General features: G+C 50.7%; 2 protein-coding genes across 5 annotated transcripts in view; one reads left to right on the top strand and one right to left on the bottom strand.

Moving 5' to 3' along the window:
• RRN3 (RRN3 homolog, RNA polymerase I transcription factor) overlaps positions 1-26,955 on the bottom strand; it is a 133,942-nt gene that overhangs the window by 61,414 nt on the left and 45,573 nt on the right. The window lies entirely within an intron of this gene.
• LOC133226207 (mitochondrial import inner membrane translocase subunit TIM16-like) overlaps positions 13,916-26,955 on the top strand; it is a 137,591-nt gene continuing 124,551 nt past the window's right edge. For all 4 annotated transcript variants that reach the window (XR_009729442.1, XM_061379449.1, XM_061379448.1 and 1 more), the window contains exons 1-7: positions 13,916-14,023; positions 17,449-17,545; positions 17,800-17,874; positions 19,525-19,595; positions 19,957-20,140; positions 20,729-20,805; positions 21,904-21,954. Coding sequence is in view for 3 of the 4 variants with exons in the window: in XM_061379449.1 (XP_061235433.1) it covers positions 13,964-14,023; positions 17,449-17,545; positions 17,800-17,874; positions 19,525-19,595; positions 19,957-20,140; positions 20,729-20,805; positions 21,904-21,954 (615 nt within the window). In the remaining variant the exon portion in view is untranslated. The remainder of the gene's footprint in view (positions 14,024-17,448; positions 17,546-17,799; positions 17,875-19,524; positions 19,596-19,956; positions 20,141-20,728; positions 20,806-21,903; positions 21,955-26,955) is intronic.

The following is a 26,955-nucleotide window of genomic DNA, read 5'->3' on the forward strand; positions in this document are numbered from 1 at the left end:
TTCATAGCTCAGGTTTATAATGACTGCAACGCTGTATTGCAAGTTTTTTGTTTGAGCCTTGACACGGCCTACAACTCAGGAAAGGCTTAACTGGAGGCAGGCAGTAGATTTCCAGAGCAATTAAGACTTAAAGACTACCAGCGTACAGAACATGTAGGCAGCAATTCTTCCGTACACTTTGGCATCACTTAAAAATGCTTCCTGAAGGTTTCTGAAATGGAGCTTCATTCTACCAGCTCTTAAAGTACTCAGTCAGGATAATACTTTCTTCTTTTTTGGGATGTGTGTGCAGGGAGTGGGCCTAAACATGAGTTTGATCAGAGGTACTGAACTCTGTGTTACCACTCATTTCAAGGGGGAAAAATTACTTGTGTTACCCAGCATTCCTTCTTTCCTTGACAGGTACTTACTCCCTAGGTACTTGCTAGGATATAAACAATTAGTCCACAAATAATTTCAGAAGACGCCAGATGTCCTTCAGAGTGCACAAACCTGTTCTGCAGGCTGCCAGGAATTGTGTAAACTCAAACGCTAAATTTTTAGCAGGGCTTGTAGTTTGTGTTTCCACTTAGGAACAGCTGGCACTCAAAACTGAAGTGGAATCATGGTAAATTACTCACGAAATACCTACTGGAATGTAAATGGTTATGTTCTCTTGAGGTTTTAAAGCATTATAAAAGCTTCTCTTGTTTAAATCTCTTCTGCATCAAAATGTTTAGAATAAATATACTATCTCTTAATTTAATAAAAACTAAAAAGCTTTTCCTATTAAGAACCACCCATATAAATCCATCATCACATCATGACTGACTTTAATTATCAAAGCGCTACTTAGGAAAGACAAGATTGGACCACCTCAGGGTTAACCTGTGGAGACTGGGGTGCAGAGAAACTGTCAGTTCTACCTGACCTTGTGCAGTTCTACCTGTCCTCCCGCTGCCTTCTAGCTCTTGTTAGACCCTTTGCTGAGTCAGTCTATCGCATTAAATATAGCTACAGAACAATTCACTTTCTTTTCCCTCCTGGGTTACTGAGATGAATCAACCCTTAAGAGGTGTTTGACAAATGTCAGAGCTTGTATAAAGTAAGAATGAGGAACAAGACTTCATTTAGAGTGAGAGCAACATATTTGTACATTAAGCTATCTCAAGGTAGCTTCACAACTATTTGCAGCCTGTGAAAAGTTAGTCCTATAGCAGTGAAATGGAGGTCCTCCTTCATATGACATTAGGATATTGCATTTTGTACTTCAGTACTAACTTTCATCCAAGGTTCTCACAAGCACTTTACACCCTAACAGATAACACCCATGAAATAACAATGGTTTAGTTAGGTGACCTGATGCAGAAGAAGAAATATGTATTTCACTGAAAGGTTTCAAACATGTTAACATATTCAAAAAATTAACAGCTCACCACCAACAAACAGGTATGCTTATTAAACTCCATAAAATAGCATCAGTCTGAGGGGGAAAGAGAATGGTTTTAGGGTGCTGAGTTACATAGAATCATAGACTCACAGAATGTTTCGGGTTGGAAGGGACCTTAAAACTCATCCAGTTCCAACCCGCTGCCATGTGCAGGGACACCTTCCACTACAGCAGGTTGCTCAAAGCCCTGTCCAGCCTGGCCTTGATTACGAATGAATTGACTCAGTTTACCTTGAGATCAGATAAGCTCCTGAACTGCTGCAAAATGGGAAGTGTTTGGCTGAGACTAAGAGCAGGGAAGGAATAAGACTTCCCTTTCTGATGTGGCAGCAAGCTGAAATTCAACTGACGCACTGGGAGCCATGCCCTGAAATTAAAAGTTATTCAAATATGTACATTAGTTATGCACTTAAGTGAGTAGCCTGATATTTAGAATTGCTTTGAAGTCAGAGTGAGTCTTTAAAAACAAAGCTAAAAGAACAAGTTATTTACCTAGGAGGAAGAAAATACAAGAGTTGCAAGGTAAATTATTAAAAGAAAAATACAGGAAACTGCTCAGCTATGAAAGTGCTGTTCTAGAAGCATTGCTCTTTATCTGAGACTAATGTGGACAAACAATCTCAAAAGACATTTAAACGTCAAGTTTAGCATTACTTTGAAAAAGCAGGTGGAGTGAAATCAGGAAGTTTTTTGTGGAAAAGTTGAATTACATGTGATACATGTCTCCTGAAGCAAAACTGTGCAAGAATTTTTCTAAATACCTTTCATAATATTCATGAGGCCTGACACAGAACTGAAAGTACTGAACTATTTTAAGATTGATTAGGTGCCAGGAGATTATAAATTAATATTCTTAAACTCTGGCAAGTTCTCTTTCAGGTAGCCTGTGGAGATGCAGCTCAGCACTAGAGAAAAAACAGTTTCAGCATGATGCCTTTTTCAGGAGCTAAGGCTATCCTAAGCTTTGCTGGTGTTAGTGGAAGCATAAGTTTATTATAAAGAGGCTTTTATATTTGCACAAGACCAGGTATAATCCAAACTAAGATACCTTGACCTGGAAAAGTCTTTTCGCCGGTTTGTTTGTTCTAAGGCTGCTATTTACAAATGGTGTTTCTGACCTGTTACTCTCCCTCTGCTGGACACTCACATTATTGCTGTATTTGTGGTTTACATTGATGTATTTTAAGATACTTGATTGAAAGCGATTCAAATAAAAGTTGTCTTTGGTTATGTAGCACCATAGCATAAACTGTCTTCCATAGTCCAGCTGTAGAATTACTCCAAGTTTGCGAAGGAGCATCCTCAAAGCAATTTAACATATTTCATTTTGGGTTGGTGAATGAGTACATCTCAGCTGAATTCTTCTTTTTGAGGTCTCCAGTCTAGAATTAAAACCTTTCTTTTGGAGCAGTTAAGGCACATACTGCAGTATTCAGAAAGGGCTAAAATTAATTGGTTTTATTTTAAATAGCAAAATAAATATATGGATCCTTATGCCAAAATATTGGTTTATAATCCTCTGTGTCCATCTCCTTACCTCTCAAATGCTTCATATACCCAGCTCATTTTTTTCCAAAGTAGTCATGTATGTCTCACTTTTTTATGTGCACACAACAAGTTTCTTTCTCCTGCTCTTATAGCTGTACTAAAAAAGACTGAAAGGTCTTTATCACAAGTGCCATCCCTTTTTTTCAGGTTTTACCTGGAGGCTCAGAGTTATACACATACACATAGATTAAATGATCTGTAAGTTGGGTGCTAGCTAGTTCCTTATTCAAGGTGCCTCTCTTTGAATGCACAGTCATTGCAGTTTACTCCTTAGAATTTGTTCATAGAATCACAGAATTGTGTGGGTTGGAATGGACCTTAAAGATCATCCAGTTCCAATCCCCCCACCATGGGCAGGGACACCTTTCACTAGACCAGGTTGCTCAAAGCCCTGTCCAGCCTGGCCTTTAGCACTACCAGAGATGGGGCAGCCCCAGCTTCTCTGGACAACCTGTGCCAATGCTTCACCACACTCATAGTGAAGAATTTTTTTCCTAATGTCTAATCTAAATCTCCCCTCTGGCAGTTTAAAGTCATTGCCCCTTGTCCTGTCCCTACAGGCCAGTGTAAGAAGTCCCCCTTCACATCTCTTGTAGCCCCTTTAGGCACTGGAAGCTGCTCTAAGGTCTCCCCAGAACCCTCTCTTCTCCAGGCTGAACAAACCCAGCTCTCTCAGTCTGTCTGCAGAGCAGAGGTGCTCCAGACCTCGAAGTATCTTCGTGGCCTCCTCTGGACTTGCTCTGACAGGTCCCCATCCTTCTATGGTTCTGATACCATGAGCTGATAAACTGGTAAGCAGTAGAGGGAGGGTGGTTTAGGTAGTTATCAAAACTGTTTAGAATCATAGAATAGTTAGGGTTGGAAAGGACCTTAAAATCATCAAGTTCCATCCCCCCTGCCATGGGCAGGGACACCTCACACTAAACCATGTCACCCAAGGCCTCGTTCAACCAGGTCTTAAACACTGTCAGGGATGGAGCATTCACAACCTCCCTGGGCAACCTATTCCAGTGCCTCACCACCCTAACAGGAAAGAATTTCCTCCTTATATCCAATCTAAACTTCCCCTGTTTAAGTTTTAACCAGCTACTCCTTGTCCTGTCACTACAGTCCCTAATGAAGAGTCCCTCCCCAGCATCCCTATAGGCCCCCTTCAGATACTGGAAGGCTGCTATGAGGTCTCCACGCAGCCTTCTCTTCTCCAGGCTGAACAGCCCCAACTTTCTCAGCCTGTCTTCATAAGGGAGGTGCTCCAGTCCCCTGATCATCCTCGTGGCCCTCCTCTGGACTTGTTCCAACAGTTCCATGTCCTTTTTATGTTGAGGACACCAGAACTGCACACAATACTCCAGGTGACGTCTTACAAGAGCAGAGTAGAGGGGCAGGATCACCTCCTTCGACCTGCTGGTCATGCTCCTTTTGATGCAGCCCAGGATACAGTTGGCTTTCTGGGATGCAAGCGCACACTGAAGCCGGCTCATGTTCATTTTCTCATCGACCAGCACCCCCAAGTCCTTTTCTGCAGGGCTGCTCTGAATCCCTTCTCTGCCCAACCTGTAGCTGTGCCTGGGATTGCTCTGACCCAGGTGTAGGACCTTGCACTTCTCACAGTTAAACTTCATGAGGTTGGCATCAGCCCCCCTCACAGGCGTGTCAGGGTCCCTCTGGATGGCATTCCTTCCCTCCAGCGTATCAACCGAACCACACAGCTTGGTGTCATCGGCAAACTAAACCTGCTTTGTTATGTGTGTGGGGTTTTTGCTATCAAAGCTCAAAATAAACAAAGACAGGGGTTTAGGTGTGCATGTTGTGAAGAATCTGTATCTAGTTAATAAACCTTATGACAGTTGAAAATGTAAATAGAAGAAACGTTGTTTAATGTGGAAGGAATGTGCTGAGCAAAGAACACGCATCCAAGGAAGGGAAAAATGAGATCACTCTAATGATGATTACAGTGACTGAGTTAGGACTGGAAAGGTTAGAGACAGGAGGGAATCTATTTTCAAAAGAGGCAGAGACTGCATTGTTTTGTAAATCTGAATGCCAGGTGTAAGGATTCTTGGGAGCAGGCATCATGTCAGTTAAGATATTGAAGCGGCTAAAAATAACTCCTGTTCAGTACAGTGCAGAACTCTGTTCAACTGTTCTGATGCTTTCATGTTGATTAGCAACATTTTGATTAGAAAACTAACCTTTGGTTTCATTAGAGTAAATTTGTTGCACCTATAAGTCTGTTGGATGTGAAGAGTAAATATTACGGGCGTAAGATGCATAGATTCTCTGTGATAAATGGAAACGGGATATTTTTTCTCCCTGTGACCTGAGACAAAGTTGAGAATCTCAGGGGCTGAGATGCTGAGCTGACTGAGCAACAGTGATAACTTTTAAGTGCCAGATGCTTAGGAGACTGGCTGTAAGCAAGTGTGGTTCTAGCAGGAGACAAGTAACAGAAAATTTGCAATTCTGGATATCATCAAATTGTCAGTTTTGTAGCTTGATATAGAAGCAAAAAACTGCAAAAAGATGGTTACCATTTAAAATGGGGCTTACAGACTAACACAGATGCACAAAGTATCAGAAACAGTGTGGCCAGCAGGACAAGGGAAGTGACCGTCCCCCTGTACTCGGCACTGGTGAGGCTGCACCTCAAATACTGTGTTCAGTTCTGGACCCCTCACTACAAGGAGCACATGGAGGTGCTGGAGCCTGTCCAAAGAAGGGAACAAAACTGATGAAGGGTCTTGGGAGCACAAGTCTGATGAGGAATGGCTGAGGGAGCTGGGGGTGTTGAGCTTGAAGAAAAGGAGACTCAGGGGAGACCTTATCACTCTCTTACAACTGGGTCATAAGCAATCCCAGACACAGCTACAGGCTGGGAAGAGAAGAGATAGGGGGCCTATAGGGATGCTGGAGAGGGCCTCTTCATTAGGGACTTTAGGGATAGGACAAGGGGTAACGGGTTAAAACTTAAACAGGGGAAGTTTAGATTGGATTATAAGGAGGAAATTCTCTCCTGTTGGGTGGTGAGGCACTGGAATAGGTTGCCCAGGGAGGTTGTGAATGCTCCATCCCTGGCAGTGTTCAAGGCCAGGTTGGACGAAGCCTTGGGTGATATGGTTTAGAGCGAAGTGTCCCTGCCCATGGCAGGGGGGTTGGAACTTGATCTTAAGGTCCTTTCCAACCCTAACTATTCTATGATTCTAACTACCTGACAGGAGGTTGTAGTGAGGTGAGGGTTGTTCTCTTTTTCCTGGTAACAGGTGATGGGAAAAGTGGAAACAGCCTCAAGTTCCACCAGGAAAGGTTTAGATTGGTTATTAGGAAAATTTCTTCACCAAAAGGGTTGTTGGGCAATGGAACAGGCTGCCCAGGGTAGAGTCACCAACCCTGGAGGTATTTAAAAGACATGTAGAAGTTGTGTTTAGGGACATAGTTTAGTGGTGGGTTTGGCAGTGCTGGGTTGATGTTTGGACTTGATCTTCAACGTCTTTTCCAACCTAAATGATTCTGTGATTCTACAATTCTGTGATTCTAAGGTGAGTCCTTGTCAAACAGAATTCAGACGTACCTCATAATTTTTCTAGACTGTTAATAAAGAATGTTTTTGTAAGATAATGCAAATGTTGAACTTAGCACTGAAATATCAATACAGGGTGTTAACGAAAGATATGTAACACGCTGTTTATTCATACTCATTCTTATTGCAATGACTTCCTGACATGGAGAAGCCCAGAGCTGCCACGTCCACTGTTGGATTCCGTAACATCTCTAGGCCAAGTCTCTTGCCTTACACATCTGGTAAAAGTTTCACAACACTGACTTCTCATATAGGAAGTTTTACATGCTATCTGTCTGTATCCCAGGAGGTGGGAATAGAAAGCTAGTTCCATGTGGGATTCTCATGTGCTTTATTTTAACCTTCTTAGTTCTCCAGAAGTCCAGTTGATGGAGCATTTTGTCCAGTGGAGATACATTAAGATTTTAGTTTTGGTAATGACTAAAGCAAAATGGTGTTATTGTTAGGAAGCAGGAATAACAACGTCATGGAATTTTTAAAGCTGTTCCTCTATAGCCAGTTAACATGCTAACATTGTTCCAGAAAATAATTACTTCATTATTACATTGTGAGAATGAAATAGTGAGCTTTTTCTAAATATGACTGATCACTCCAGAATTACTCTGTGCCAGTACTTTTATTCCAGAGCAGGCAATTTGCATGGGGAATTATTCTGGATTAGGGATGGCTAAATCAATTACAATTTCCCTCCTGTCTTGAAAGAGAGCATATATTGGCACTCTGGGTGCAGTACATGGGAAATTGAAATAACGTGATTGTAAAACTTGTCCACAAACACTGAATGGCTACAGAATTGGATTGCAATTATCAGAAGAAAAATTTCTGTTAGACTTTAGTGTGTGCCAAGCACTTAATGTCACTCATAGGTGCTAATGCACATTTGTTTGTGCTGAAACTCCATTACTCCTGTTGGCATTATACCACCGATTAGTTTCAGTTTTGTCCATCTGCAAAGTCACTAAAATAGAAGCATGTGGGAGAGGATTTTTACAACACAAAATGTACGTGCTTACATTAAGAAATAAAAAAAAAAGCATTCCGCATTCTGTAAAAACCACGGCACCAACATAAAAATGTCTCTGGCATTCTAACAAGTATTAGCTTAATCCAAACTTGTTTGCACAATTCTTGTTTTCTGCATTGTCCTTAGTAGTTACATAACTATGTTGGCACATGTAGAATGTCAGAGAAATAAAGAAGTATCTTCTCTCACCAAAGGGTTTACAGTCTCCTAATACTGCATTTCTGTGCTATGTACTCAGTCTCTTCCATAATGTAGTTCCTAGCTAAGTAAACTTTGAACGTAGCAAGGGATACAGAAACTGTCTGAGATTTAGTTGACAATGTTTATATTATTGCTATTTTAATTACTACTTTTAAGGAACATTTTTCTCTTGTTTTGTTCTTTAATCTTTTTTTTTAAATACCAGATGTAGTGCCAGCAACATCACTCTTTCCAAAGCAGTGGTGCTCTAATTAAAATGTGGGGAAACAAACAGGCAACATCCACATTGTTCTGGATTCTGCACTGTGTCCAAAGGACATTAAACAATATTGGGTCTAAAAAGAGCATTGTTCTGTGCAGCTTGTAAAAGTTAATGAACACGATGAATCCTTTAATAACTCTTTCCTTTTGTTTATTAGCAGTGTGACCCTATTCCTAGAACAGCTTATCTCCTCCCAGTCATACAGTTAAAACATACACTTAAAAGATGGATTTCTGAAAATAACCATTTCAAGAAGTTTTAACACTTTTTTAGGAGATAACTGACTGTAGGAATGCTGTTCCTTGAAGTGCAGTAACTTCTGGGAAGAAAAAGTGGTGCTGTTTCTGTATGCATATTGATCTCACAAATGTTTAGGATTGTTGTGATGAGGTGATTTTTAATGGACTTTTTCTTTGGATTTTTTTTCTGTAAGTAGCTTTAGAGAATTGGAAAGGACTCAGACCAAGCCTGTACTATAAGACTTGACAGTGTAGGTCAGTTGCTTTAGTGAGTAGGAAAAAAAAAGCTGTGCCAGCACAAAATGACCAATGTAGAAGCAACTATATAGCCAGAAGAATTCCTTTGTCAACCTAGTTAATGTTGTTTGTGAAGGGAATGTAATAGTCCTAGCAGAAACCCCTCTTTCTCTTGGTAAGTGCTATGTAATTATGCCAGCAGAATTTCTGAAGTACAGTCAGGCAAAAAAGCTGGCACAAGCATGAACAGAGGAACCCAAAGCAGGGTCAGAAAACTTTGTTGTGGATGTTACGTGTGGTAAATGGGCTGTAAGCCAGTTCTGTGACTGATGAATTTTAATATTTACGTTTAATTACTGGCATAATTATATTATTTTGGGGGATTTCCATTCAGTTTTCATTATGCCTGTGTTTTCTGCCCCAGTGGCATGTAGCTCTAGGTCTGCTGGTCACATGCTAGAAGGCTGCAAATTGCGCCTGTGTGCATAATATGCGCATGTGTGTGCATAATATGTGTGTGTGTGTGTACAGCTCCAAAATACAACTTCCTGATCTATTCTGTGCTGTTTCCTACCTGTAACCCCTGCATTTGATTTCTTGAAAAACAGTTCAGTAGTTTGACACCCCAGTAGAATTGTTGGTATGCTAAAATTATTCTTCCAAACAACAAACAGAAGTTTTACTGCTTGCAGATGTAGATTAGGAGTTCAGAGAGGAGTTGTCAGTAGCTGATAATCACATTAGGACAGCAAGGAAGCATATTTCATACTGGTCTTTATAAAATTGTCCCTGGGTGTCACTCTTGAGTCAGACTGAAACATTTGAGAGACAAATCTGAGAATTGTTTTCCCTTTTCTTTTTCCTGTTGTTTCTTGAGTTGACACTACTTAAATTGATTTCCCATTACTCTCTGTAGTGATGTCAACTCCAGCAGGACAGCTTAGTTTGTCTGAATTATATTATTCTTAGAGGGTATCTTGGGGAGTTTTTGAACTTAAGTTGCAGTACTGTACCTGCAGGAATACCTCCCTGCCAGCACTTTGTGCATTTCCAGTTAAATGACTGATTATTACATTTGAGAACTCCTTTCTATTTTGTGCAAATCTACTAATTTCTGTCATCCTTTCTGGGGAAAATCAAGCAACAAGGAGAAAGCATTTATTAGTATCAACATGTAATTCTATGTGGAAAGCTAATTCAAGCCCTGTAAACTCCATAACTGAAAAAAAAGCTGGAATGTAACTTCACTGGTAAATAAGCCATATATTTATTATTACCTAAGGGTAAATATCACTACAGGAGAACCATCAGTATCCAGTCGCCTACAGACATTTCTTTTTTGGTGTGTGTGCACAGTCTACATATAACAAAATAGCATGTCACTTAGAGGATTTAATGTGTATTAAACAAGGCAGTGCATAAATTATTAACATAACATAACATGAGTTTCTCAGTAACAATATCATTATCATAATGACATTTAACCTTTGTTTTTTAATGCTTCTCAGTTTTGTTTCATTGGTTGGCTGAACCCAATATTTTACTTTATAAACAGCTTCTGAATTCAGGTACTACATATCTCATATTAAAGCCAGTTGGTATAGTACACTTCACCTAACAAGATGCTGAATTTTTTTTTTTGGTTTTTTTTGTTTGTTTGTTTGTTTGTTTTTTTAATATTAACTTCCTCCTGCCAAAGTTACTAAAAAATAAAAGGGGTACAATAATCCTGTGAAGGTAGAAAATGTCTTCCTTACTCCTGTAGCACATCGTTTCCCCAAGTCTGCTTTATTGCAAGTGCCATCACCCATCTACATTAATCTACACCCATCTACTATCAAATGCATTTTCCATGCTCTGCACCAAATGATCCTCTATTGAATGAGCTAGCTTTTTCTGGCATGGTTTGACACTCTTTTTAGAGAATGAACAACCCAGTGTTTTACTGAATTGAGAAGCAGTTAAGTTGCATTAATTTATGCTTTGAGAATAAATATTTCATAGAATCATAGAATAGTTAGGGTTGGAAAGGACCTTAAGATCACCTAGTAAGCTTTTTAGAGGCAGCTAAGAAATGGTCCCCCTACATGTAATTTTAAAACTGCTCTACAGATACTTGTCTTCAGAAGTCTGGGGAAATCTCATGTAGTCAATGAAAACAACAGGTGAACCACAGGACATGGATTTTGACATACTGTGTGTTTTAGATGTGTAGCAAGGTCTGTCACTGAGAATTACTGCTTACCAAGATCTGATTGTTTTCAGACCCTTGAGAAGTGGGACTTTTGAATGTTAGGACATGAAGGCAGCAGGCCATGACAACTGTAATTTTCTACCATTTGTCACCTCTGTTTTATCATTACATACATCAGTAAAACTATTGATAGTTAAGGAGAAAAGATTGTGACTTGTATAGTAGTTGTTTATATGAATATCACAGAGATGGAGTATGGAGAATGCAATGTAAAATGTAATTTCTGTTTATCGTGTGTAAATCCACAAATTTGAAGCATTACTTTGAGATATGGGATCATTAAAGGTATGTTCTGACTTTTAAAACCTGATTTCATATAACACATACACACTTTGAATCCCACTCATCTGACCAGATTCCTATCAGAATGATTTTCACAGATGAGGATCAAGCTGAGCTTGAAATGTGTTACAGATTGTCCTGGTTTTGTCTGGGATAGAGTCAATTTTCTTTCTAGTAAAGGGTGCAGTGCTGTGTTTTAGCTGTAGTCTGAGAATAATGCTGATAACACACAGATGTTTTAGTTGTTGCTCAGTAGCGCTTACCGTGGTCAGACTTTTCAATCTCTTATGCTCTGCCAGTGAGGACGAGCACAAGAAGCTGGGAGGGAGCACGGACAGGACAGCTGCCTCAAACTAGCCAACCGTGTATTCCATACCCCAGTGTGTTATGCTCAGGATACAAAATGTGGTCGATGGAGGAGTTAGCCAGAAGGGATGGATCACTGCTTAGGACAGGCTGGGTATCTGTCAGTTGGTGGCGAGCAACTGTATTGTACATTACTTGTATTTTCTATTTTGGGGGGGGGGGTGTTTGTTTGTTTTTCCCCCTATTAATATAAGTACTGTTATTGTTGGTATTATTTTTAGTATTTTTATTATATTTTACTTAATATTAAACCATTCTTATCTCAACCCACAGGTTTTCAATTCTTCTGATTCTCCTCCCCATCCCACTGGGGAGTCGAGGTGAGTAGCTGTGTGGTACTGAGTTATAGGCTGGGTTTAAATCACGACTGTTCTTTTTGGTACCCAGCGTAGGGCATGAAGGGTTGACATAACGACAGACCTGACTGAAGCGTGTTAAAACAAATTTGTTGTTAGCATTCATTGCTTTGGTTTGGTAGTCACCAGTCACAATGTTGATTCATTTGCCCTCAAGAGTTGTTGTGCCTGTTCTCAGGGTTGGGATATGCGGTACCTCACTTGCAGTGTGTGTTTCCTGAGGCGATGTTTGTTATCGCTGGGGCCCGGGCTAAGATTATAGTTTTGTTTACTTTCTAACAAGGGTTTATGATACGATAGAAATGCAGGTCGTGAAATGTACCTGGTCTGCGCACTCAGCATGGCCATCACCTCTGTGCTTCGGGAGACATCTACTGGGAACTACTTGTAATTACACCTTTGGGTGAGAGCTCACGGAGGAGACATCTTCCTACAGCTTTCTTCCATCTTTCCTTCCTGCTGACATACTCGTTCTCCTCCAGGCTGATTACAATAGCGTTTGAGAATGTTAAAGATTTTAACCCTTGAAACCAGCCCGGTCCTTTTGCTAGGAACCAACATGTTGTGGCATATGGTTCAGGTTTTGTTTAAACAAGTATTCTAAGATCACCATGCAGAAATCTTCCATGAGGCTGGATAGCTATGAGTGGCAGGGTGTGTGGGATAGTACAGACAAGTGCCTACAGCAGTGAGCACCTCCAGCGTTTTGGAACTTCACCCCTGAACAAGGGCAGAACCTGGAAAAACATAGTAAAATATTTGGAAAAAGTATGTGGTATCCTGAGAGGCACAAATCACTGCAATGTGCTGGGGCCTGGCCCAGGCCTGCTCAGCCCTGCCCAACACCATGCAGTCCCCTCCAGGGGAAAAGGTCTCTGGATGTGACGACAAAATGACAAGCACTGTAGGTGAACTGAAGAACCAACCTGTGCTATCATCAGTAACCCCCGTACACAAGGACTGGATTTGTTTAGTGATGGAGGATGAAGCATTCCTCATTGCTGGGGAACAATTACCCCCTTTGAGACTTATCTAATTTCAATTTTAGATAACTTTCATCTTTTACATTATTTCCCAATACAGTGCATTATTACAGAAATGTTATTGAAAATTATCAGTATCATAATTAAAATACCAAGCAACTTCTTAACCTAATGTCAGGAATGCCTTATGTCAGGAATGAAGAGGTTGGCCAGACCCATGCTTCTTGACACCCGTAAGATGTATCCTCTTTTTGTTCCTCATGCAAAAAAAAATTTGTCCATTTACAGATCTCCTCTAAACCTTTTTCTGTTATTCTGCTTTTGTCTACATAAACACAGCACAATCCTCTTGATGCTAACAGCGTGTCTAATGCAATGTGATTCTACAGGGCCCTTCTCCCCACTTCAGAAGCTTTTCCATGATCTTCTGGACCTTTCTTCCCTGGAGTGTCATGAACCCAGGAGTTGATTCCATGAACTCTCACAGCAGTGTTCGATACCAGCAATATTGCGTTGGGTCCTTTTACAGCTCAGTCAGTGCCTCATCTTCACCCATCTCCCAGCTTGAAAGGACGTGGAGAGCCCAAAGGACCCGATGTTCTCGCCGCTCAGGACTCTGCCCATGGATAAGGATATTCTTTACGTCTCCGATGACCAACTATATGCTCTACTCTTCCCTCGTCCTCCCCTTTGCTCCCTTTGGGAACATCCCTATCTTCCGCCTGCGCCACCGGCGGCACGCACTGCGCTGCATGAGCAGCGCACCTGCGCAGTAGCCCCGTTCCTCCGCCACGCTGGGACCGTCCCTGGCTCTTCATATGCGGTGCCCGGTGGCCGCGGTGGTGCAGCCACCGTGGAGGGGAACCCCCAGAGGGTCCTCCGCGTAGCAGCCCTACGGGAGGGGGTGGTCGGGGTCGCTGTACCAGACGAAGGGCAGGCCGGACGCCGCGCTGAGGAGACCGGGGCAGGGGGAGACAAAGACAGGGTCAGTCCGTCCCCATGAGCCGGTCTAGGGCAGCCAGGCCCACGCCGACGGACACCAGAGACACCAGCCTGCGCTGGGCCCCGCCTGCGGAGCGGGAGACCCCAGGGCGGGGGGCGGAGCTCAATGACAAGGGCGTGGCTGTGGGCGGGGCCTTGGGGCGGGAGCAGCGGGGCGGGGGGGCTGGGCTGGGCTGGGCACGGCGCGGCGCGGCCGGAGCACCATGAACCGCTTCAAGGCGTCCAAGTTCCGGCACACCGAGGCCCGGCTGCCTCGCAGGGAGGTGAGCGCCGCGGGGCGCTTCCCGCCGATCGGTACCGGGGAGGCGAGGGCAGCAGGACCGGGGGTCCCAGCAGGAGGGGCAGCGGCAGCTCCGGCGGTTCGGCCCCGGTCGGGCGCGGCTCCGGGTCCCGCTGCTACGGCACCGCCGGTATAGCGGGGCCGTGCCCCAGTTCCCCGCCCGGTGCCCGTCAGCGACGCCGCAGCATCACCCAGGCGGCCTCTCCCTGGTATCCGCCACCTCCCGCTCTGGCGCTGGCGGCGTCTCAGTGCCATGGGGTGCTCTGCAACCGGTGCTGATGGGGAACCCCGGCCCTCTCCCGGTGCAGCCCGCCCAGTCGGGAGCTGCTCCGGTGCAGCCAGCGCCACTGCCTCAGGGTCCCCGTACCGCACTGTAGCGAGCCAGGCTGTGCCACTCTGCCACTGGGCACGGCTGGCACAGGTTCTTGGCCGTGGTTCGGCCTGCCTGCTGTCCCAGCTCGGCTTGCTGCCCCACCTGTGCTCGGCCTTCTCTGCAACGTTGGCTTGCCCATGGCCAGCCAGGGAAGTGAGCACCCTGAGTGTGAAGCCTGGGCCCTGCTCTTGTCACCCTGCTTCCGCAGGCAAAGAGGAAGCGTTGGGCCCCACAGGAAGGTGCTGAGCTCCATCACCCACCCCGTGAGCTGTGGAGCTTGGTACTGCTGAGGCCAGGCAGGTCTGGTGGGTCTCTCTGGGCAGCACAGGGCTATATTGGGCCTGGCTCTGGCCTCTGCCCCACAGATAATCATCCCCTACGGTGCCGAGCGTTGTGATCCACATTGGTGCATGGTGGCAGCAGGTAGTCCTGCCAGGCTGTGGAGTTTGGCCAGGGTGCTCTCCCATATCCCTGTCCTCTGCAGGTTCAGCAGAGCAGGAGCTAAGAGGCTGGATCAGGGTGGGTTGTTCCAGGTGAGCCACATCAGGGAGAGTTACAAGGACACGTAGCCTTTCTGGGCGCTCCCTGAGCCAGACACCCTTCACCCAGCATCTCTGCAGCACTGTGGCCGTAAGCAAGGTGCTGCTGCTCTGCTGCAGTGAAGGCAGTTGGTGGGATCTTACCTGGGTGGCTCCCAGCCTGGCACAGCTGGAGCAGAGTCTCTGCCAGGGGTGGTCCACATGGGGAAGGGACAGCATGGGCCAGCTGCAGCATGGCTGCTCCAGTTACCAGTCATGCCAGGGTGGGAAGCTGCAACCCTTCATCATAGGCCACATGGCCAGAAGTGGAGGTCTCAGGCTGGATGGGTGGTGCTCCTAAGTTACTGTGATTTACTGCCTGTAAAAAGAAAATAGGGCCACCAAAATGTTCATCTCGCAGCCCCTGGATGTCAGTGCTCTTCTTCCCTGTCACTTCCTGGCCAGGCTGCCCTTGTGCCAGGCTGTAGGAGGGGATGTGGTGGCCTCGCCATTGTGCCCAGCCTCCAGCATCCCACCATTCCCGTGGCATGTCAGCCTGTGTGTGCATGTCTGCAGAGCAGGTGGCAGGTCACACTCAGCCAGACGAGCACTTGGCTGTGAACCTCAGGGTGCAGATGAGCCGCTGCTGACAGCCGGCTTGGGGAGTGTGTGTGCGTGGGGGGGGGGGGTGCTGGGTGCGTGGCCAGGGGGGTTTATGGCTTCCTCCAGGCAGGGACGTCCTCATCACTGCTGTGTGTCACTGCCTGTGGTGAGTGAGCTCTGCAGAACACCAGGAAACGGTGTGCTCTCACCCCAGGTTGTGGGCAGGCAGCTGTTCCATCCCCAGCAGCGCCCAACAGGCTTGGCACACAGGCAGTGGCCTTTCCAAAAGGCATTTCCCACCCAGGTGTGAAACATGTCCCTGGGAAGCGAGGCCACCTTACCCAGCTCTGCGGGGCAGGAGGTGGGAGATGGATGTCTCCTCTCCAAACCCATCTCGGGTGTCACAGCCGGAAGCATTGTTTGCGTCTGGCCAAGCAGCTTGTTTATGGAGGCAGACACTTGACCTGGCCAGATAAGGAAGTGCAGTGTAAACATGAAGGATCACATCTGAGTTGCTTCTCCCCTTCAGGCAGTGTCTGCAGGGCTCTGCTGGCAGAGGCTCCCTGAAGGCTTGCAGGGGCGTAGCCAGGAAGGTACCATATGCTTCACTGGCTGCTCTGGCACTCGATGGAGGGGATCGCTTCCCTGAGGGCTTCTGCCTGCCTGCAGGGTTGTTGTGGGGCTGCGACAGGCCAGCTCCGTGGTGCCTCTGACCTTGCTGCAGGGGTCCTGTGTGGTACTCTGGGTGTGGCTGGTATACCCCCTTGCTGAGGGACCATGACTGGATGCTGATTGCAGGACCCTTCCTCCTGGCGTTTGGTCAAGCTCCAGACATGTTCCAGTTCCTCACTGGAGCCCCCTGCCATCTGATGGATAAACGGAGAGGAGCCCACCTTTGGCAGGAGAAGGGTTAACAGGTCTTCAGCTGAGCAGGCTGCTGTGACAGACCAGAGGAAGTGCTGCAGGAACTGCTTCTCTCTGTCAAAAGGAAACTGTGCAAGGAGAGGAAACTCAAGTCTCAGTCTTTTGGGGGCTGCATATGCAGCTCCCATTCCTGCACAGGGCTCTGCCCTGTCTGTGAGCTGTCCAGCACTCCAGACACCCACTGCACCTGTGTGATGCTGCTGGGTGCTGGTGTGCCTACAGGTATGGTGGCAGCTGTACAACACCTGCCTTTGCTTGGGGGTTGGACTTGGCCCTGGGTGTGCCTTGGAGCTCCTGGTCCTGGTGGCCCCTTGAGACCAGGTGTCTGTATCACCCAGAGCGGGTCTGGCTCATGCAGGGCATCCCAGTGCCGTGCTTGGCTGTGGGGTAGTAGTGGGAACCACTGCAAAGGAGGATTTTGGTTTTGGAGCTGTAATGAAGTTCCTTGCTTGTGTGTCCATGTGGGAAGCGTGCTGCTGGGGGCATTGCTCTCCCTTGGTGAGCCACAGTCTGATCCTGTGGTGCTTCACAGCCCAGGAGCCTCTGTCCGATCCCAAATTCCCTGACATCAGTTTATCATAGAGTCCCCTGAGCCCTTCCCATCATGGGAGGGCCCAGGGCTGAGACAGTTTCAGGGAGAAGCAGCACTGAGAGCTGGGATGTTTGTGCCTCCCGTTCCTGGCAAAGCTGGCCCAGAAGCCTCCAGCCCCTCTGAGGGGCCGCACTTCTATGCAGAGAGCATAAGTAGCCACATGGCCCTGGCCCTCCCATAGGACAGGGCTCTACAGATGTGCCATAAGCACATTCCCACTGGTGTTGGCAGCCTCCAGGTAGTGCCAGGCCCGTTGGCATGGTGGCTCTGGTGGTGTTGAGGGTCTCCAGCAATGCAATGCTGATGCTTCATCTTCCCTCCACCATGCTCCAGCCATGGCATTGGCTCCCTCCAAAACAGAAGCACCTCCTGACATGGCTTTTTCCTCTCCATTCCAGGCCTGGATCGGGGGTATCCGAGCGGGCTCCGTCACATCCTATGGGAACAATGTGAAGGCCAGCTGCCATTGGATTGCATTCAATGCCGAGGCATCAGGTGAGGCATGAGGGAAAGGGGGCATGGGGTGGATTTGCCCTGGGGTCTGGGTGATGGGTCAGCCCCACAGAGCCCAGGAGGCATGAGGGTATGTGGAGGAAGCTTCCCCCGAGTTCCTACAAAGGTGCTGACAATCCCACACATCCTGGCTTGCATTGCAAAGCTGGGTGCCCCCGCTTTGTATCAGACTGGGGGGCTTCCTTGTGGGCAGGCTGGCAGGCAGCTGGTGACCTGCTCCTGCATTGTCCCTGCAGGTGTGCTGGGCATCGTGCCACTGGAGTGCGAGGATGGGGGCAAGAAGACTGTGTCTCAGCTGTGCTGCCACTCAGGTGAGCTGGGTGGCTGCTGGCCTTGGACTATTTTGTTCCCACTGTGCTCTGTGTGAAGCTGTGTGGAGGGGCTTGGTGCTGAGTCCTAGTCCAGGATGCTGTGTTGGGCTCTCTCCCAGGCAAGGAGCTGGGAGAACTGCTGGAGTTCTTAGGGACCATCACGCACAGGCAGGGAGACCCTGAGAAGTCTCACTTGTGTGTGAGGCACAAGTTGGCTGCAGCAATGCTGACCACGTGGGACTCTGCCAGGCTGGACTTCTGCTAAGGAGCCACATTGATCCACATCCCTTCATCTTTCAAGCTGCAGTGAGGTTTGGACACATAGCTCTTGCTCATGCTCTTCCTCTAGCACACCCTTCCCATGTTACTCATTGCACACCCTGAAGTTCCCAGCACATCCAGTGCCAGGCTGGTGGAGGAGCTGGCATCACTGTGGGTGTACCTGGCCCTAGTGACAGGATGAACAGGCTGGACCAGAGGCTATGTGGCCTTGAGCAGCTCTGATGCAGGCAGAGCGAATGCTGCAGGGGAAGAGGTGGTGGCAGCATTGCCACTGGCAGAGGGGTGCATACTGCAGAGGTGGAGGGCTCTGCTTCCTGCCTGGACACGGGGAAGGAGTGTTGGAGTGCTCCAGGTACCCCTCTCCCAGCATCGGAGCAGCAGTGCCAGCCTGGGGGCACGGGTCACCCGTTACCCCGGAACTGCACCAGAACAGCAAAATGGGAGTGAGTCCCAGCACCGTGTTCCTGCATGCTTGTGCCTTGGCACGGCTGCAGGACTGTGCCATGCCCAGCCTGTGCTGCCTCCATCTGGCTCCATCGCTGCCCCAGCGGCACGGTGCTGGGCACCGGGAGTGTGTCAGCCAGCTCCGCTGCTGCAGGGGACATGGAGGGGTGCACAGGCAGCCAGTGTGGCATTGACAGCTGCTTAATGGGATTTAGCAGGAGCCCTTTGAAGCCGGCTGTGCCAGAGCAACGCCTCCAAAGCGGGGGAAGCATTTCTCTCTCCTCCTGGGGCAAATGCAGCAGAGCTCTCTGCTCGCTTTTCCTGCCTCCTGGGCCTGTCTCTCAGCAACCTCCTGGAAGCAGGAAAGTACACAGTGACCTACTTCCCAGAGCGTGCCAAATGCGTCCGAGGGGCTGCTGCTGATCGTGTCAGCCTGTCTCCCACGGGGCTCTGTGAGGAGCTTCCCCACCATCAGCACGCCGGGCTGGGTGCTACAAAGGGAGCTTTGTTACCAGCACAGCCCCAGCTGCTCATGGCCTCGCTCGCCGGCGTCTGAGCCAGCACAGACACCTTGTTCTGTTCCTGCTTCTCCCTGTGCTTTCTGGAGATGCCTGTCCTGACATCAGGGCCAAACTGGGGTGGTGGTGGGCTACACAGGAAAATGCAGTTGCTCAGTGTTACCCTTCAGGGCTGCCATTGACTGCCAGAGGGGTGTCAGATCCTGACGGACAGTGTGGAGGGGCTCACGCTTTCACAACGAAGCTGAACTACTCCAACGTGCCCTGATGGGGCTGGATCTGACTCCAGCTGCCTGTTCCTGTGTGCAATGTGTGTATGTGAAAAGAGGCTGGGGAAGAGTAGAGGTGGCAGAGACGCTGTCTGCAGGGCTCAGGTGAGGACAAACCTCTGCCCTTCTCTCTCCAGATGTGGTGACAGACTTTGATTTCTCACCCTTCGATCAGCTCCTCCTGGCTACTGGCTCTGCAGATGAGATGGTGAGTGCTTGGTACCAGGGCTCCCAAGGGGACATCCTGTGTTCCCCAGCATGTCTCTGGGATTCATCCGGGGGTGATAGAGCCTGAGTGATGAGAATAACAGGAGCCTGGGGAGGAGGGTGCCAGGTGCGAGATGTCCCCAGGTTGTGTGGGGCAGGGCAGATGGTGTCTGGCAGAGATCAGCCCTCTCCCACCTGGGATGTCCACAGCTCTGATCCCAATGAACTGTGATGTGGGGTCACCTGGTGTCTGCAGGGACCAGAGCCTGGAAGAGCAGCAAGCCCAGGTCGAGCACTGCCAGCACCCGGCAGGATCTGGCTCTTCTGCCCAGGGACTGACCCTCCTCTCCCTGGTGCTGCAGGTGAAGGTGTGGCGCCTGCCCCAGAGTGGCCAGGATGTACCCAGCTGTGCAGGGCTGACCCTGGGGCCTGAGGGGGGCCCAGTGGACATGCTGCAGTTCCACCCGACAGCAGATGGTGTCCTGGCCAGTGGCACTGGGAAGAGAGTCACCGTCTGGGACTTGGAGCAGCAGCAGCCGCTGACAGGTAAGCATGGCCGTGCCTGCCAGTTCCTGCCTGCAACGAGTGTCTCCACTGCGCTGGTACACGGGCTCAAATCTGGACCTCAGTGTCACCCAACAGGCAGCAGGGGTGGCTTTTTGGGCAGGGACCACCACAGCTCTTTCTGTGTGTACGTGGACTCCCCTGTGCTGTGATGCAGCGGTGTGAAAGGCTCCTATGTAGCAGCTTTGCTGCGGATCCCCTTGGGTAACAGGTCCCTCTCCCTGTATGTCCTAGCGTGGATTCCATGGGCTGCTGCTGACCAGCCTTGCCCAGACCTCAGGTAACTTGATGGGGAGAGGAGGCTGGATGGCAGCACAGGGGTGCAGGTGCCCTGTGGCTTTCCCAGGACTCCTGCCCTTCCTATCTAGCTGCCAGTGGTGTGGAGATGCTCCCTGCATGGACACAGCAGCGTCCCCTGGCTTTGGCTGCCACCAACCCTTTGGGAAAAGCTGGGTCATTTCCCCTGGGAAGCGCTCATGGAGGAACAGCAATGGCGCCTGCCATACACCTGCCTTGTCTGCGGGAGGGACCCTGTTTGACCCCAGCCCTGAGCCCGCTTTCCTCCTGCAGTGCTGGACTCACACGGGGACCAGCTGCAGAGCCTGGCTTGGAAGCGAGACGGCCGCCTGCTCGGCACCTCCTGCAAGGTGAGCGGCTCGCATGGGCCAGCGCGGCAGGGCACGGCTGGGCTGGCTGCGCCTGCACCCGGCCTCGGGGGCACCCGGTGACCCCGTTCTGGGCAGAAACGGGGTCAGGGAGCGGCGCTGGAGCCGCTAGATGGCGCCTGCTGCTCGCTGCCCGCGCCCCGCCGCGCACCCTTGTGCGCAGGCCCCGCATGGAGGCCGAGCGGGCCGGCTCCCAGGCCGAGCGAACGGGCCGGCCGGGCGCAGGTCGAGCGTGCAGGCAGAGCAAGCAATGGCCTGAGCGAGCAGCGTGTCCCCTGTGCGAAGTGTGCAGGCTGAGCGTGCAGCCAAGCAGGCTGACACACTCCCCCCCCCCAAGCCGTGCGCAGAAGCTGGGTGAGCAGGACCGAGAGTGCGAGCCTGGCCGAGCGTGCAGACCAGGCCTGCAGGCTGAGAGCAGTTGTCCCCTGTGTGCGGGGTGGAGGCTGAATGTACAGGCTGAGCCCATCATGGAGCATGGGGCTGGCCAAGCGTGCGGGCTAAGTGAGCGGTTGGTGCTCTGTACCAAGTGTGCAGGCTGAGCACAGAGGCTAAAACCCCAAGGCCATGGTATCTGAGATGCAGGTCAGCCCCTGAGCTGTGCCGTGCTGTGTGGGTCTGGTAGACACAGTGTGTGCTCTCTAAATGGCACTTTGGCTGCCTCTGCACCCCAGCCAGCCCTTTCCAAAGGGCATCCCATGCCTTATTTGACTGTGGGGTGCCAGGCAGGAGAGGGCTTGATCTCCTGCTTGTAGGATGCTGGGGAGCAGTGGTAGGATAGAATCTGAGCTTTGGACTCCAGCCCTGGCTCTACTTTTGGGGCTCTCCCCTTCTCTGGGAGCAGTTTTGAGGGTATTGGGTTCCTTGTGATGCTGGGAGGGATGGTGGGGGTATGCCCCTGCCCATGGTGTGGGGCAGGATCTGGAGGACACTCCACAAGCCATGCACAGGGGAAGGCACTGCAGGCAGGAGGATGATGGGCAGGAAGGAAACTGCTCACTCCAGCCCCCTGCCTAGCACTGCCTGACATCCCCCTGGCCCCAGGGTCCTTAACCCTCCTCTGTTTTCTTTTTATCTGTACAGGACAAGAAACTGCGGATCTTTGACCCACGAGTCAGCCCAGCTGCTTCCCAGGTACTGTCCCTCCCGGCTGTGCTGGGTGACGTGGTGCAGGCAGCCTGACCAGGGTGCCCACTGCCTGCTGAGGGGTGGGCTTTGGGGCCATTCTCCCAGCTCTGGCACAGCTCAGGAGAGGCCCCAGTGGTAACGCAGTCACAGGGTCTGAGGGCAGGAAGAATGGGGCTGTCTGCTCTGCTCCTCAGCCCTGGTGAGGTTTGGCACAGGGGATCCTTGTCCTCCCATCCAGGCCAGTGAGCTCCCTGACCACACTGGCACATAGCTGGCTGGGGCTGTCTGCCTGTGGGCGACAGCACTCCCCAGCCCCAGGGTACAAGAGCTGTGGTGGGCCTGAGGACTTCTCGGCTTCATGCTGCTGTGCAAAAGGCTCTCAGGGATGAGGACCTGCCAAGGGTGAGGGCTGGGCAGCTGGATCTGCACAGCTCAGCAAATAACAGTGAGTAGGAAATAAGTAGAGGATTTAAACCTCGATGTCGAGTTTAAACAGCCTCCTATTAGAGGTTTCCTGTGGCTTGGGGGCTCTGGCTGCCAGTGGCTGCTATCCCTCACTGCAGAAGGGGCTGGAAGCCTCTGGGAGGGGAGGGATGCAGCGGAGAGCAGGGTGAAGTGGCTGGAGCAGGCTCTGCTACTCCTTGTGTCTCTCCTGCTACTGCCATATCCGTGTCTGTAGGCTCAGCCGATAGCCTCTGCTGTCTGTGCTTGGGCATGGTGGTAATCCTGGACATCAACTGGAAGAAGCTGGTGCTCCAGCACTGCACCGGCACTCTGCTGATGCTGGCTGCTTGGGTGCTGAGATCCCATAAATCCTCTGGGTGCTTTTTGCAGGTACAAGCAGTGCCTTGACCCTTCAGGCAGACTTACAAATACCACAGCACTATGTGTTAGTATAAACCCAGCGATTACACGTGCAAGTGAGCCATGAAAAAGTGCTCCCAGCCCTCAAGTGGGCCCCATGATGCTCCCCTGCTGTGGGTACCATTTGGTGTAGATGGAATATACTGGTCTCTGCTCCCAGATTCATCCTGCTCGTATCCACCAATGGCCTCAGGCAGTGCTCCTGCCTTGCCTACCCCGACTTCTCCCCCTCCCAGACCTGTCTTCTTGTATAACAGCATCTCGGTGAAGCTGTGAGCACGATGGGCTTGAGCCAAGTCTCCTGGGGAGGGTGGACTCTGTCTCGCTGAGCTATTAAAAATAACGTGTGAATGATGGTGGCTGTTCAAAACAGGCAGTTCACTTCCCTCCACTGCCGTCTGATCCAGCCCGGGGCCGGCGCTCTGGCTTTGCCAAGAGAAATATGCACCTTCACTGCTGTGGCCAAGTGCTGCCGCACCGCAGCCCTAACCCCAGCCAGCTGAGAATTGATGAAGATGTTTAGTCTTGGAGAAGTACTGTGCTGAAGGGGAAAACTTTAAAATGCCATAAATCTTCTGGAGGTTTGCATAGGGCTTACTTAGCCAGGAGCAATAACACCCCTGTTTTGTGTTTTTTCTTCTTTCCCCGGTTGCCGGAGGGCCGGGTTATTTGGAAAGGCTCCTTCTCCCCGGGGCCAGCACGGTTACAAACCCGGGTGATGCCTGGGCCGCCGTGCAGTGCCAGCACCTTGTGAGGCTTTGAAGTTGCTGGGTTTTTTTGCAGCGGTGAGAGAGGTGAGCAGTGTGATGGGATTTCCAGTTGGGCTGGCCCGTCAGCACCACGGGCTGGGTTTCCTCTGGAGCAGGTGAAGGGCTCGGGCTCACCCCCCCGGTCCCTTTGCCGCACATGGTGCCAAAGCCAGCCTCAGCACAGGGCTGTTTGGCTGGTTTTCTTAATTTGCCAAGCCTGGCTCATTAAACTGTTCCTTTGGTTAGAGCAGGAGAAAAAAGATGAGAAGGAGGTAAAATAAAAGCTTCAGGGAGGATGGGTCATGGCCATGGTGTGTGATGCCTGGTTCTGCTCCTGGGTCTCACAGATGCAGCACACATAGGGCTGGGGACCAAGGACCGGTGGTGAGGAGGGTCCCTGGCAGGGTGCCTGTACCTAGGGCTATGCCCCTGGCGGCTGCCTGACCCCCCTATTCCTGGCTATGTCCATAGGAGCTATTTTAAGCATGTCCCAGCAGTGGGCAGGAGTGTGTGACGCAGTGAGAACGGCGTGGCTGGGGCCTGGCTGACCCCGTGGGGTGCCCAGTACGTAACTGAGGCCACGATTTCCCTTGGGAAAGCAGTAGCCTCGTTCTGCTGGACCCACAGTCCCTCTTTGCTGTGTCTGGGATGGATCAGGGAGCTGCAGTAGCAGCAGCTTGTTTGTAAGCATTAAGGCTGTGCTTGCACTCTCTTACTGCTCAGCGTGCCTCCTTGGTGCTCCTAAACTGGTGGTGGAGATGCCAGGGCCGCACCTTTGGTACAGCAGGTCCTATGTGCCCCCCCGAGCAGCCACACTCCCATGGCTGCCTGGATCTGGCTCCTTCCAGAGAGGTCCTGTAAGTCCCGTCCTCTGCCTTGTACCCTCCCAAGGCCGCACTGGCCTGGCCACAGCCTGCCCTCCCTTCCTGTGGGTGCCAGTAGTCACCCTCCTTGCCTTGACCCTCTCACTGGAAGGAAGTCACATCCTCTCCCTTGTGGCTTTGGCTCCACAGGGGTTCAGTGCTTCATGACTCCCACCCTGTGATGCTTGTGCAAAACATCCCCCAATGTCCCTCTGAAACAAGCCCTTGGGTGCATTGTGCATGAGGGTTGGGGGACTCGGGACTTGGTGCTGAGCAGGGGTTCAGAGCACCAGCAGGGTGCCTGTACCCTGGCTGATGCCCCAGGTGGGTCATCAGGACAGGGTCCAGGCAGTGATTCAGGTATGGTGTGGAGTACTAAAGTGGCATCTTTGCTTGCTTGTTCTACTGGTCACCCTCTCCTCTAGGTCCTGGCAATCTCCATGCTGGGTCTCTATGCCTGGGGAGAGGACCCTGGGCTTCCTCTCTCCGGGGCTGGCAGGAGCAAGATAGACATGCAGTGCTGTGCCAGCACAGTGGTCTGAGGTCTTGCCTATCATCTGAAGCAGTGCTCCCCAAAGTGGGGTGCACATGGCAGTCTGTGGAGTACAGGGAGAAAATATTAGATCATTCAAACGTCAGTTGATCCACATCTGCTGGGGGTACATCCACAAACATTTACTGACAGGGATGTGCAATCAAACCCACTTGGAGATGCTGCTGGAAAGAAGAAGGGTGATTCGCAGAGGCAGAAAGCTGCTATTGGGGGGGGGGACGACTGTCCTCTGCTGTGTGACCAGCATGGCCACCATGGAGCCGATGCCCCGGTTTGGTGCAGCAGAGCTGTGTCTGCCGAGTGCATCTCTGGAGCCAGTGATCTGCAGAGCCGAGGGGCTGCGTCCTGGCTCCACACACTGCGAGGGGGCTGCATCTGTTCAGCACCTGGCTCCCATTATGGGGCTGGGCCGGGTGCCGCTGGTGCCGGGCTGTGGGGTGGCCACCGAGCGCGGCCAGTGTGGGATGGAGAGGAGCCGGCTTCGTTCTCACGAGAAACTTCCTCCGCCGGCGTTTTGGCAGGACGGGGGCGAGGGAACGGCCGGCACCGGGCGAGCCGAGCGCACGCTCCTGCTCACGTTTTAATGAGCGCTGCTCTAATGAGCTGAGGGCGCCTGGGGACAGCTGGGAGGGTGTCCCTGTGGGGTTGTTCCCACTGTGGCTTTTCCCCCTCACCTCCTGGGCCATGCTGGGGGCAGAGCTCTGTGCCTGGGAGCACTGGAGGCTTGCAGCTCTCCAAGCAGGGTTGGTGTGGGGCAGCGCTGCACTGTCCTCCCAAGGCAAGGGTTTCATTCCCCCTCCCCCCTGCCCATGGCCCCAGGGCTGGGAGAGGGACTCCAGCTCCTCTACCAAGCTGTGGCCACTATCCCATGGGCCGCATCAGCCCCTGCTGCAGTGGGAGAGTACGGCATGGGTCTCTGTGTGGTGTGGCCATGGTGCTGAGCAATGGTGGAGACCTAGGCTGGGGTGGCCTGGCTGTGCTCTCAGCCAGGACCCCACGGGCCCCAATGTGTCACCTCTGCCCAGGATTTGCCTGTCAGCCCAGGGCTGGTTGGGGACCACTGGCTGGGGGAAGGCGCATCAGGACATGGAGACTTTTAATCTTCTTCCCCCCAACCCCATTAGTGCAGTATCCCACGCTGGGGTCACCCCGGGGGTACCTGACTCCCAGCCTCGGCAGTGGCTTCCTCCGGGCTGAGGGAAGGTCCGCAGCATCCCACATTCCCAAGGAGACCGTGGGAAGCTTTGAAAAAGTTGGCCTGGCTCTGGGCTGCCTATTTATAGCACTGCACACTCGGCGCTCTCATGCTTCTGTTCCCCAGCGTAGCTGTACAGGACTGTTTATATTTCCTCTGCTCTACTTCCCCTTCGGCTGTCCTTCCCAGGAATGCTGCTTGGTATGGCAGACATGGGGAAGTTGAGGAGGATCGGGGATGAGCCAGCGGCACTGTGAGGGATGCGGATGCACAGGAGCACTGGCGCATCCTTGCCTGGGTACACTAGGAACAGCCCTGCCAACTCGGCAGGGTGCAGGCACAGAGGTGCAGGTTGGCAGCTCGCTTCCCTCGGTCTCCAGTACAGCATTTCAGGAGCCCCCAGCTTGCTGCCTCACCTGGGGCTCCTGCAGGCTCATACTCAAGAAGGTAAAGTTGTTTTGGGGGGTTGATAACAGCCTCATAGCAGGGCTTGTGGGGCCAGTGGTTGCACAAAGAGATGAGGTGCAGAAGAGAAGGGATGAGGGATGGTGAGTGCTGCAGTCTGCCCAGCCAGCAGGCCTCCCCCTTGCTTGCCCTGGGAGGGAGGTCCTGCTCCCATGCCTGGGCATCCATGTCAAGGTAGGAGCCTCTGCAGCTGTAGGGGCTGTCCCAGTGGGAGCCCGCTCACCTTCCTGCCCTGGCTGGGCCGCAACATCCTCTGGGATGCTGGGTTGGCTTTGCTGAGGGTAGGAGGAGCTGAATGGAGGCAGGGGGCTGTGCTGC

Source organism: Neopsephotus bourkii, unplaced genomic scaffold, assembly GCF_033783945.1.
Source record: "Neopsephotus bourkii isolate Nb327-2 ecotype Australia unplaced genomic scaffold, CSIRO-AGI_Nbou_v1 NB_1770, whole genome shotgun sequence".
NCBI classification, from domain to species: domain Eukaryota; kingdom Metazoa; phylum Chordata; class Aves; order Psittaciformes; family Psittacidae; genus Neopsephotus; species Neopsephotus bourkii.